Genomic DNA, 12,684 nt, shown 5'->3' with positions numbered 1-12,684 from the left:
TTTCTTTATTTATGTTACAGTTTTAAAATGTGTTCTTGATATCCAGTGACAAGGTGATTTTTTAAATCATTTTACTGTGAGACAGTTCTCTCACTCCCTAATGAGCTATTAATAAAAAATGTCCTTCATAGAAAAACATCTTTTCACAAAGCAGAACAAAGAGCTGTGTTTTATTTTCAGAGGCATGTGCTTTCACAGGACAGCAATGACTAAATAATTGGGCCTTTGAAGTGCTTAAAACAGCTCTTCTGTAGCAGGTTAAGGCTAGGTGCTGAAAAGTGGTAATTTCACACTACGCAAAACCCCATTATCTCTTTGTCAGTCAGATAAAGGGCATTTGTTAGGGGCGTACAGTAAACAGAACCTCTGCATGCTTCTTATTTTAAGAGGAAACAAAGGATAATGGAAGCTTGGAGGTTTACTTGACTCTCTTTAATGTCTGATCATCACATGTTCAAACCAACAAATGTATACAATCAATGTAGCCAAGCCACTGTGTTGAACTGGCAAATGTTATACAGAAAGGATCCAAATAATTTGGACAAGTTCATAGGGTCATCATTTATGTGTTTTTTAACATAGAAAATATATATTGTTTTACTTGTGGCTGCATATTTACCAGCGGGCTTATCAAGCAAAGGGAAACATTATGATTCAATGGAGGTAAGCAACATTTGAACAAAACACCCCAAAAATAAATATATACATTTTCTTTTTGTTAACCTGATAAAACCGTTAAAAACAATGACAAAATATCAGCCTTATTGAAAAAAAATGTGCTCGGAAAAAAAATGTAAAGCATGCCGTAATGTTATGATGCCATGCCACACTTATAAATACATTTATACGTTTTGTCTGTCATTTTAAAAACCCCAAGTTTGCCTAAAATGTTTAAGATTAGACTACATATATTCCCAATTTGGAAATTTAAAAAAATGCATATATAATGAAGTCAATGTCATTACTTCGGCCAACTGTAAAAATAAAGCGAATGTTTCGATGTAAACACTGTACCCATCCAAATGCTGATCATCTTTGGAGTTATTGTAACATACTCAAGACAATGTGATATACAAAATACTGCTATTTTCTGTTGAATACAAATGTTAAAATGCCCACAGAGATGCACAAGAATACAATCATTTAAAGATGAACTCTTCTCAAGACTCATCTTTAGAGTTTACAAAATGATTATCCAACATTATAGCGTGACAGTAGTTCTTCAAAGACACAAGTTGGAAACCACATTTTCCTTTATCATTGACAGGCATACACACTGATTTCTTACAGTTAGGAACATGTGCCATACAGTGGAATACAAATAATACATGGAAGTAAAGGGCAAAATGTGTTTCTATATAAAAAAATGGTTGAAGACTCACATTCATTATATCATTTATCCTAACCTCTAGCTGATGATCGAAAACAACATGGCAATTTAGGAGGTGTTAAATGGATGTCCATGTTTACATTTGGGATAAAGAGGTATCCCAATAATCGCATAATGGGGTTTGCCTGGTAAGATTATCTCATCTGTCCAAGCTATTACATTCTACATATATCATTCATTAAAAAAGTACACCAGATGGAGCATGATGCTGAGGCTCAACAAAGGTACACTTGTTTCTTGTCTCAGTGAGTTTAACTGACAACATTGTTTTCAGAAACTCACAAATAAAACATTTAAAGACGGAAAGAAAACTAGGAAACCAAAAAAAATGGCAGTGATTTGGGGAATTATTGGTCCCAGAGTGGGTATGTGCGAGGTATGAGTGACATACTGCAACACAGTCACTAATCACTCAGTTTAAGCCTCCTATTGGTTACGATCACAACCCAATGGAATATAATAGAGGCGAAACCACCAAAGGTATTCAATTAAGACATAGGGAAATCATTATTGGTAAATTAGACTTTATGCTGTACCCCGATGATTGACAATATTTGAAATGTAAGTCATGTCTTTCAAGTATTTAGTATTCAAGTCTTTATCACTATTTATTTGTATTACATTTAGTTTGCCAGATGTGTAAAATACAGGCAAAACGAACAGACGTGAAATTTGTTGTTGAAAGCTTGTTTTTGCATTTTTTGTAATTTTCCTTTGTTTTGTATACAATGCGTAAAACTATGATCACTGTCCCGTTGGTACTTCTGCAATTCATTTCTGAGCAAATCAGCTGATCTAATCTTCTAATCATCATTTTAAGGTTACTTTTCTACTAATAACTAATTATGACTAAACCTAGCCCAGGTCTGCTTCATCTTGGGTACTGTCCATTAGTCAAAGTAATAGTTCTGGATAAAGATGGAATTCATGCCTCTGAAGACGGGAGAGAAGTTATAGATGAGGGCTCGCTCTTCCTCCACGAGACTGGAGAAATGGTGCTGGTTCTTCATGGCTGCAGAGAAAGAGTCCAGGAAGGAGTGAAAGAGAGAAAAACATGTTGGTTATAGAGTGGTTTTCTTTATGCAGGTTTAATTATGAGTGTGTTTTCTTGAGATGTACTTTTATAATAAAAAAAATGGCACCAAAGAAAATGGACAAAGAAAAAAAACACCTTTACCTTCAGAGACAAAGAAGCTGGAGGTGTAGAAAGAGGCTCTTATGGCAGCGGGGGAGTGAGTCATGCCCGGCTTATCCACCCACTCAAAGGGAGTTTTCTCTGGATGCCACTGCACGGCATAAAATGGGTAGCGGTGGGCTGAGGAAAAACAGATAGATTGTCATCAGACAAAAAAATATTATAAAAAAGAAAATGACTCCTTTATACGTCACAGTCTTGCAATAATCTTAATATGTTTGTTTTTTTCATTATCATCCCCTTTATATCACTTTTATTTGCATTATTTATTCATTAAATTATAATTCAACATTTTACAATTTGTTACTTAGTTCTTTAACAAAAAGTACATGTATGGTTATACAAATTCAATAAATAAAATGTACAAAAAGAAGATAACTATAAGAATATTTTGTATCAATCATTTTGGAAAACCTTTAACCCATCATGATCATTACAACAATCATTACCGCTTTTCATAATCTCCCATCTCATTGGAATCGGAATAATATGCATCAATCTCATAATTATTAACATTCAAAGCAGTCAGCCGTCAGGGAGGAATGGTACCTTCCATGGTGGAGATGAATTCTTTCTTCCCATCATTGTTAGTGGACAGCACCTTGTAGAACCTCTTCAGTTTGGCATTTCGGCTGTAGTTCTGTTGGTTCAAAGGAAGAGTTGGAACAATGACTTGAACAACTACGTTGTTTTTTTTGTTGGGAACCAAACATAAATAAACACTTGTTTTGGGGTGTTGAAATTGGTTGAGAACTGATGATTCGTATCAGATGAAAGTTTAACAAAAAACTGATGGATAAAGCCCCCTTTTTCCAACATCCGTTGACAATCCAACAGACAATTTATTTTACGCATATTCTGTATCTGGTCAAGCTAACTGAAATATACTCTTATGCAAAGGGGTGAGTAATAACAAGGTCGAAACTGATTGATCTTTAGCACAAACATACAGCAGAGCAGTTTTAAAGCATGCAGTTCTTAAAGCAAAGACATTTATGGTAGATATTGGTTGCCTTTGTAGAAGGACACGGAACAGGACTTTTATACAGCACAATAATGGTGTCACAGTGAGATACTGATACCCCATTAAAGGCCACAGTCACCTAGGCCAATGACCACCATAATGTGGTCAATTCATCCCTGAATCCAACTGAACATTCGCGCCCAACTACAAGGTGGTACTGAGTTAAAGCATTCATGACATTGGGCGGACCAAGGAATGGACAATAACCCCAAAACCCTTGACGCATCAACAGACTCATGTAACAAGGCATGGAGGGGGGTCAAACCCATAGTCTTATGGACCAACGCCTTACTACAGTACTTGGCCACCACACCTGTCTGCACACAATTCTGAGCTTTAATGTCATTTGATAGTAATCCTTAAGAAGATATAGATTAAAATCATGCCCGCAAACAAACCATACATAGTTATATATGGATTCAAGATATAGTTTCCTCCCCTTTATATTGTTCTTGGATAAATTAAATGTGCTCTTTGAACATTTATGACTGGAGGAAGGAGCTTCCCTGACTTGAAAGCCCTTTGTGTGAACAACACTGATATGTCTACCTTCAATAAGTAAAAGATTACCACCAAATATAACAATAACATCACCAATAGACAATGAGAGAAGGGGAGCAGGAAATACCTGCAAAGATAGACTCCATTTGTGGAAGTTGGCAGTGATGTTTTCCTCAGCCAGAGACTGCAGAAGATCCTTTGGAAAACTCCGGAAGAGCCGGCTGGACTGGGTTGCTAGAGGAGAAACAGTTCACACAACACAGGAGAGAGGAAGTTAGATTTGAGTGAAGAAAAAAATGTACGCAGAACTACTGTTGGAATAATTATTTAACATGAGTAAGGGGAAGTTACTCAAATGATTATTTAAAACTTCTCCTTAAAAGTTATAATGTATGCATGGCATGTTATCATGTGTACTTTTGATCTAATACAAAAAGCCAAGCAGATCAAAAAAACACTATATTTTTGTGCTTCTTAAGGCACTGTTTGGTCTCATTTGCATGGGAACCAACCATCCCACTGCATTTAGCTCCATGAGGGGTTTTGTTGTGGTTCAAATATACATTAAAGTTTGGAAAGCTGTAAGAATACCTGCCATTGTGATTAACTTTGCTGCTGAGGCAGAAAGGAAATATGAAAGCATTGGAATAGTTGGTGATGCTGCGAGAACATTTTTGAGCATTGTGGGAGTTACTGGAGAGGAAGTGCAGTGGCTGTTAAGAGAGGCTTTCATGTCCCCTCAGAGCCTAGAATGATAATATTAGATCCTATTAGCGATGAAGTTGGAAATGTTAAGCTTATTTATTCTATTCTTCTTTCTTTCTATATTATTAGTTTCTGTTAGTTATAATATTGGTTTTGGAGAATGTGGTTTTATTATCAATCCAGTAGAAGGTGGTAGTGCAAAGTCTGAATGCCAACTTCTAAAAGTCAATGAAGAGGAAGAAGAATGTCAGGTTAACAAAAGTTGAGTCTCTTAATGTTTTTGAGCAGTGTACCTGTTCAAGGAGTTCAACTTTAACTATTAAAAAGAAAACTTACACTTATACATCTACAATGTTGAAAATAAACTCTGGAATAGGTACCACCTGATTAGATTGGTGACAAATGTTCCCTCTTATAACTCAGAGGGAAATTATTTTCTTTATTCCGTGTTATCCACACTGCCCAAAATACACCAACAGAACCTGTAGATTGACTTCACCAGTTCACAGTCTCCTTCCTTGTTTGCACATTGACATACTGTTGCCTTCAAAATAATTGGATATTACTACCCTTCCTACAGTAAAATGTACAACATTAAACCTCAGATACACCTCCGACTAAACCACAGGTGCAGCTTGAGCCCCAGCTTCAGAAGCCACAGCAATGAGTTTAAGGTATCATATTTCCTTTACCCAGAAAGCCCAGGAAAAACTGGTCCCAAACCTTAAATCACAGCTTATATACAGAACAATAGTCCTTTTTTGGCCAAAAGAAGATTTATAAGCATGCATTTGACAACTGTTATAATTTTGTGTTTACTTAAGTTGATTTTGCTTTTTGCACTGCTACCTAGTTTAACATTTACTTATTGAAAAGATAACACCAAAAATTATTTGAATAATAATAACTTGAAATCACATACATGCGGGGAAAACATCGATTTAACTTTTGTTGTAGAATTCCAGTTAATGTGATCACTCTTTCATGTTGTCAAAACAGAAGTTATACTTAAAATCCCAGTAGATAACATGTTGTTGCATTTAATTAATTTAAAATGATATTCCAATATTCCGAAGGAATACTCTAAAAGTCATGTGCTCTCATGAGCTCAAGAATGATAATAGTACTCTAAATGTAATGTATAGCTACACATGAACACTATGAAACAATACAGCAAGGGTCCGTGTGAATCCTGCTATCCACACAAGCTGGGGGTACAGTTTACATTTATGCAAAACCCAGAACATGCTTTTCCCTGGTTAGGCAAAATATGTTTCCCTGGGTATAGAGGAATTTTACTGGGACTTTTCAGTGTTGCTGCAAATTACACAATCAAGATCACAGCAGGGTGACATTACTGGGCACATGGAAGCGTATGCATATAGTTTCCACCGGCCAAAATTCCTCTTAATAAGGCATTGAAAATGAGAATGAAAAAAATGAAAGTAATGGATGCTTATATTACTCATCTGAGAAGAGAGAGAAGAAGAGATGCTGCAGATAAAGAGTGAACAAAAAGAGCACAAACAGGCAGAGCAAGTGAAAAGGACAGAGAGCGATTACCTGGAGTGAGAGTAAGAGGGAGAGCAACTGCCTTGGTATTGGTGAGGGTCAGCAGGTTTTTATTGGCAGTGAGGACAGACAGCTGCTGGAAGCCCTGACAGGTTCCCCAGATAGGGAAGTAGTCCCCAGCATCATTGGCCTGCAGAGGTGTGAATGAGGAAGATGTAATGGAAAATCTCCCAAAAAAAAGCTACACAGGGTGACCCATTTCACCTGTAATCAAAGTGTCCCAATAGAAATAATTCAGGTAAAATATCAAGTAACACTTGAAAAGGAACCAGTTTAACATGATTGTAAATTGTTGTCCAACTGGTCAATCATAGAATAAAGATGCAATGCTTTTCAGGAACTATTATGTCTGAGGTCACACCAGAAAGGGAATTATGTACTGTTAGGAGACTGTTTTTGGAAAGAACTTAATTTTTCTAAACCAGACTCGATTTTCCTGATAATTTACAGCGACATTGCATCCGAAAGGTTCTTGATTGTCAGTATGGAAATAACGAACAATTGGGGTGACCATCATCTTACAATGTATCCTAAATATCTGTTGCTTTTAGTAAGATAATAAGCAAGCCAAGCTAATCAGGTTGTATCACAACACATACTAAATTCTCCAAAGATTTCGATACAAAATGCTCTTTTTCACTTATAATTCAAGGGTCTCAATTTGAATACAAAAAGAAAACATCCACACAAAGTACAGCTTAGGTTTCAACAGTCTGAGCTAGACAAATATTGAAATGTTACAAATATTTTACCTTTAGAGCCAAGTCATAAAAGATCTTGGCTGCTCGACTGTACTGCGATGTCTGAATATCTACATCTCCTCCCGGAAGCAACAACCTGAGAAGACAATTTGGTGTTTAAATTCAGGCTCCAGGCTTGGAGAACTTTCACATGGTTGATTTAAATGTCCACATCTTTTACCTGTGTAGAAACATGAGTTATTGTGAGTGTATAAAGCTTATTTAATATTACATGCTACAATGCTAAACAACTATAACATAATAAATAAACAGGTCAAAGCCATAGACCTAAGATAGAAAAACGTGTCTGTGTCGCCTTGTTTTCACATGGCATACACAGCCTCTGGCTTGCAGTCTACTGATTAGCTGCTTTTAACAAAACGCTAATGCTTAAATGGTCTCGAATGGAAAGATCACCCTCTCAGCCATTGTCTTATTTAACAACAAATATCAGATTGAATATCCTATAAACTAACCATATTCTAAGTATTGGTCATAGATATGCTGTCTGTATGAATATGTGGTGACTTGCTCAGCTAAATTAACCTGTGTATCTTTTAGCTAGCAAATTATGCTCAAATCTGCTGTTGGAGCCTTTAACCACGTAAACAAATGTGCTGTATTAGATGTTATTGCAAAAATGATCTCCACAGAAAAGAGGCAAACTCTCAGCTATTGTCAAGTCTTCTTTTGTTTGCTGACTTGATCTGCTCAGTTAACCTGTTGATATTTTAGCTAGCTAACTATGCTAAAACCTGCTCCACAAATGTGCTGTATTAGACACGAAAGCAAAAACAAATTGTCTCAACATAAATGGTCAACATCTCTGCCATTGTCTTATTTTAAAACCATCAATCATTTAATTTATAATAAGCTAACAATGTTTTCAGTATTGGCCAGAAGTGACTAAATCGGCTAAATAAGCCTGTTGATCTTTTAGCTAGCAAGCTATGCTAACACCTGCTGTTATTAGGCTTATGGCATCAAAAGCAGGTCAGTGTGTTATATAGAGAGGTTATCAAAGCAAAGCACAAAACAAGAGAACCCCATGTTAACTTACCCATTTATCGCATTAAATATATTTGCATATTCTCCTTCTGTGCGATTGATTCTGGTGAACAGAAGAGGCAAGAAATGTAAAAAGTTGTTAAACCCAATAACTATCCAAGACAATCAAATACATTATTAACCACTCTGCATTAAAGCACCATTTTATGTGCTGCAACTACTGAAAAATGTGCCTACATAAATAATAATTTCAACATTATAGATCAGTATGAATATAGTATCCACATTTTGAAGACATTTAGTATGATTGCCTTTTACTAGTGGAAGTATGTATGTTGTGAACCAAGACAGATCATTTCGTCTTATATATATTTTACATCCAATTCATGTCATTGTCTTATTGAAAGTAACCTGCATTTTGAACAACTGCTAAGTATAAGGAAGTTTTGCTCATTTGTACAGGCTACGCTCCTTGAAACTCCTCACCTTGACTGATAACTGCTGTGAGTCACATCACTGTCACAGTTTCACACTGGATGGAACCTGGAGCTATTGCTTATTTTATAATTTTCCAGAAGGATTTCTGTAAAATAAATTACAATCCCTTTTAAATGAATTATAGGAAAGCCTTATTTGCTAACCTCACTACCTTTTGAATGATGCGATACACATCTTACTCACAACAGTATTAGTCATAGAGTCTTGGTTTGGGTTTCTTGGCAGAAAACAAAGTTGCTGAGACCACTAAGAGTAAAATATAAAGTTAAATTGTGGGCTATCGACCTAAACAATTTGCTAGAATAGACCTTTTACATTACACATAGTTTTGTGATCTATTGTGAACGTAAAAAAAGGATTAAAGCAGATTGAATAAGTATTGATTGATCTGCTGTTTAACTGTTGCAGTTGGCAATGATGTCAGCCTTTGTTTTGATTGCTTCATGAAAGCCATTCAGATGTGGGCAGCTTAGTGAGTTATTCCTTTATTTAATAATCCAATATTCCATTAAAACATTCTATGAAATGACAAGTCATACCAGCATTTTAATTAGTTTCAACCCTTATTGTCCCACGAGCAGAAAAACCCTTTAAATGGAGTAATTTACACTTAATGTATAGCTTTTCTTCTTATTCATGAGAATGCACCTATATGGCAATCTGAGCTTTCTATCCTAACTAGAAACCATTCGTTTTTGTGTTGTTTCTCAAAGCAAACGACTCCTTAAAGGAGACACCAAGGAAAGATTAAGTGCTGGTTTACATCATAATGCAGTGGTTTGAGTACCGTACCGGCATGAGTCAGTAAAAACCTTGAAGTTTCTTATATTGTTAAAAGCGACAGGAAATGCAGGTTAATGCATGAAAGGTCTCTAGAATGGCTGCAATCAGCTGCAATTATGCGTCAGCAAAACAATACTGTTTGCTGGAGTGTTAAATTGCATTTGCCAAGGTAATCGCTTTCAATCCAAAGGAACCAGGATTTACATTTTAGGGATTACAGGTTACATAATAGGTGTGGTTTGTGCATCAATATACAACGGCAAAATTAGCCGTGGGACTTCTAACAAGTTCCTTCACAAACCATGTATAAGAGTGACTGTTTTACCTCACAGGTACAACCCTAGCCCCGGCTCCTTCCAAGTATTTGACATAGGAGGCAGCGATGTAAGAGAAGCCATGAGCATACTGGTCATCTGGAAGATTTTCCTGCGCCAACACACCTAAGGATAGCAGAACACACAAATCATATCACATCGTTTTATGCAGATATAGAAAGGTTGACATTACATAGCTGAGAAATCCTAACTACAAAGATCAAAAACCACAAAGAGCAGGGGAATAAAGGTTTTTGTTAAGAAAAAACTGATGCACTCTTGAAGATGAAATCATCTACAGTTGTTGTTAATTTAAATGAGACTTGCAAATCCTTGAGTGCTTCCTTTGTGTTTTCTCCAATAATATATCTAAATAAAACTCTATTATTAGTATATATGACTAAACACTACAAACTTTACAAGCACAATATACCTTCTAAATGTATTTTGAAAATAATTCCCCATATCCCCCTAATATGTCAACTGTAATGCTGACGAGTCATCTGGAAATCTTAACACTTTTTGAAGAAATTGAAGACAAATTAATCACATCACACCAAGTTTGACCCAAAAGTCCTCCCGTGATTTCATTGTGGATTTAAACCCTGAAATGCAAGGCAGTAAAAAGGCAAAGATGGCAGACGAAGTGGCACAAGCTACATGTCTTGCACCAATTGGAGGCCTCAGATATCTAGTTTAAAGATAATAACAGTGACTTTGGTAAAACAGTATAGTAAGACAATACCACTTTTTTGAGAGGAACTAGTCCTCAACTTTTTTGGAATAACATGTTCTAGTGTTTCACCCACACAAAATGTGAAAGAACGGACTACGTTCTGGTTTCAGACAGAGTGTGAAAAGAGGTGCTGCAGTGCTTTAAGCAGCATTCAACTTGACACTGTTTGACCGTTTTTACCTGCCGATTGTAGCACGCGAATGCTGGAACACATTTCCCACTTAATCCCTGAGTTGGCAGATCACTCAGGCATGACCCACAAAAGTCACAATAATGAGATAGTATGTCATTTATTTTCATCCATGTCAAACAAACAGGCCACCTGAATGAGTTGACACCCTAAACCCTGGGCATGACAAAGGCCTTGCCAGGTCATTGTACTTCCTCCTTTGGACGCAATCAGAGATCATGAGTCATGGTGACATGACTTGCCAGAGTGTTAACCACACTGAGAACAACAGGTTTGTTTTCAACAGCAAAGTGTCCTGTCATAGTTCTCTATTTCTTATCAGTAAAGACACATGCTGTAGCCTGTAGGCCTATAGTAGCTTACCTCTTTAGTTAAAAGTGTTGCAAATAAATCCATTACTTGTAACTACATATAACTTTCTTTCTTCTTTTTTTTCTTGATGGAAAACCTTTGTTTGTTCAGATTAAAAGGCTACAATTATCATATGCACAAAACATTGTTTGGTAGTTTGGGCTTCTCGGAAAAATACAACATATTAAAAACCTAACATTAAAGTAAAAGATGTAAAATAGTCCAAATGATTCAAATAAGAAAACAATGTACAGATAAGTAGTGGTAAAGTATACCTAAGTGCATTTACTCAAGTACTGCACCAAAGTAAAAAAGAATGTAGGTACTTGTACTTTACTGTTTTATGTTACTTTAAACCTTTTTAAAGTATGTTTTTACTTTAGTAACATCTTGAATGCTGGACCTGTAACTGAGTATTTGTACACTGTAGTATTGCTACTTTTACTTAGTAATTAATCTGAGTAGGACAATAGACTCCTTCTGCAGCTCATAGATAGATAGATAGATAGATAGATAGATAGATAGATAGATAGATAGATAGATAGATAGATAGATAGATAGATAGATAGATAGATAGACAGACAGACAGACAGACAGACAGACAGACAGACAGACAGACAGACAGATAGATAGATAGTAATTGTTCCACCTCTGCTGACATAAAATAGAATAAGACTTTTTTTATTTTATTAACTATGAACTAAATAATCATAAGTAATAAACTGTACTAGTTATAATATATATATATATATATATATATATATATATAATATACTGTATACTGAAATAACATACATATGAGGATATGGGGACTATAAACACTTGAACAAATAAATACAAATGTAATTACATTATAGTACAACGCAGAAATCTCTCTCTCGCTCGCTCTCTCTCTCTCTCTCTCTCTCTCTCTCTCTCTCTCTCTCTCTCTCTCTCCACAAACGCACCTTTTCTCGAACATTCTCGAATAAAACGACATCAGAAGCTAAAATAATGCCACAGCCTGTACCTGCAGGCAGAGGGACAGACACACAGAAACCGGTCCTAGGTCTGGATCTTACCAATTATGGGCCGGTAGTTGAGCGGCTGGTTCCTCCCTGCCGCGCACAGCCGCGCGGCGCACAGGAGGGCGGTCAACACCGCTGCAGCCGAACGACACATCCACAACACTGGGCACCGAAGACTTACGCACAAATCCTGGAGATGAAGGATGCAGGACACGTTTTCACCACAATATGGGTGATCTTCAGAATTTGAAATGCAAATGAATTAAGGGCCGGTGACAGGAACACACACACAGTTTAGGCAGCAAAAAAATAATCCGGCCGAAGGTGCTGCCTTAATTACGATCAAAATTGATTCTCCTCCCTGGCTGTCATCCTATGAAGATCTGTCTTTTTATCTCCGTAAGGCTTTTGAACACGAGCAAGTCATTCATTAGGGAACTCCCCTCCGTAGATCCACGTCAGCTAGATACGCCCCCTCTTGTTCTCTTCTCATAGAAATAGATCAGCCAGATCAGACGTTATAGGTTGGCAATCGACGTATCCTTTGGGGTATATGGCATCTTTAAATAAAAAAAAAATCAACAGTGAGACAAGGCAAAAAAACGCTTTTTCTTGCCTCTCAAGAGATATAAAATGTGCAACTTTAAGTGTTAAAAGTCCAGTCAGGTCT

General features: G+C 36.5%; 1 protein-coding gene across 2 annotated transcripts; it reads right to left on the bottom strand.

Moving 5' to 3' along the window:
* Window positions 1-417: 417 nt before the first annotated feature.
* zgc:171566 lies at window positions 418-12,428 on the bottom strand. Of its 2 annotated transcripts, XM_063911668.1 has the most exons (9): window positions 12,069-12,427; window positions 9,742-9,856; window positions 8,188-8,238; window positions 7,140-7,224; window positions 6,379-6,517; window positions 4,238-4,344; window positions 3,135-3,225; window positions 2,568-2,705; window positions 418-2,402 (listed from the first exon to the last, which is right to left on the bottom strand). In XM_063911668.1, the coding sequence occupies exons 1-9, from the start codon at window positions 12,166-12,168 to the stop codon at window positions 2,281-2,283; spliced, it is 948 nt and encodes a 315-aa protein (XP_063767738.1). In that variant the 5' UTR covers window positions 12,169-12,427; the 3' UTR covers window positions 418-2,280. The 2 variants fall into 2 exon arrangements, with proteins under 2 accessions (XP_063767738.1, XP_063767739.1); XM_063911669.1 differs by lacking the exon at window positions 8,188-8,238 and having other exon boundaries at window positions 12,069-12,428.
* Between the last annotated feature and the right edge of the window lie 256 nt (window positions 12,429-12,684).

The sequence above is a fragment of the Eleginops maclovinus genome, chromosome 20, assembly GCF_036324505.1.
Source record: "Eleginops maclovinus isolate JMC-PN-2008 ecotype Puerto Natales chromosome 20, JC_Emac_rtc_rv5, whole genome shotgun sequence".
Classification (NCBI taxonomy): domain Eukaryota; kingdom Metazoa; phylum Chordata; class Actinopteri; order Perciformes; family Eleginopidae; genus Eleginops; species Eleginops maclovinus.
This window is presented reverse-complemented; position numbering and strand designations above follow the sequence as displayed.

What these genes read in the sequence shown, in the direction of transcription:
- zgc:171566 (XM_063911668.1), bottom strand. Translation starts at nt 12,168, where the DNA reads ATGTGTCGTTCGGCTGCAGCGGTGTTGACCGCCCTCCTGTGCGCCGCG. An exon ending in CAACTACCGGCCCATAATTG is followed by an intron (nt 9,857 to 12,068) that starts GTAAGATCCAGA and finishes TGCTATCCTTAG; the next exon opens with GTGTGTTGGCGCAGGAAAAT. An exon ending in AATGGAGTCTATCTTTGCAG is followed by an intron (nt 3,226 to 4,237) that starts GTATTTCCTGCT and finishes TTGAACCAACAG; the next exon opens with AACTACAGCCGAAATGCCAA.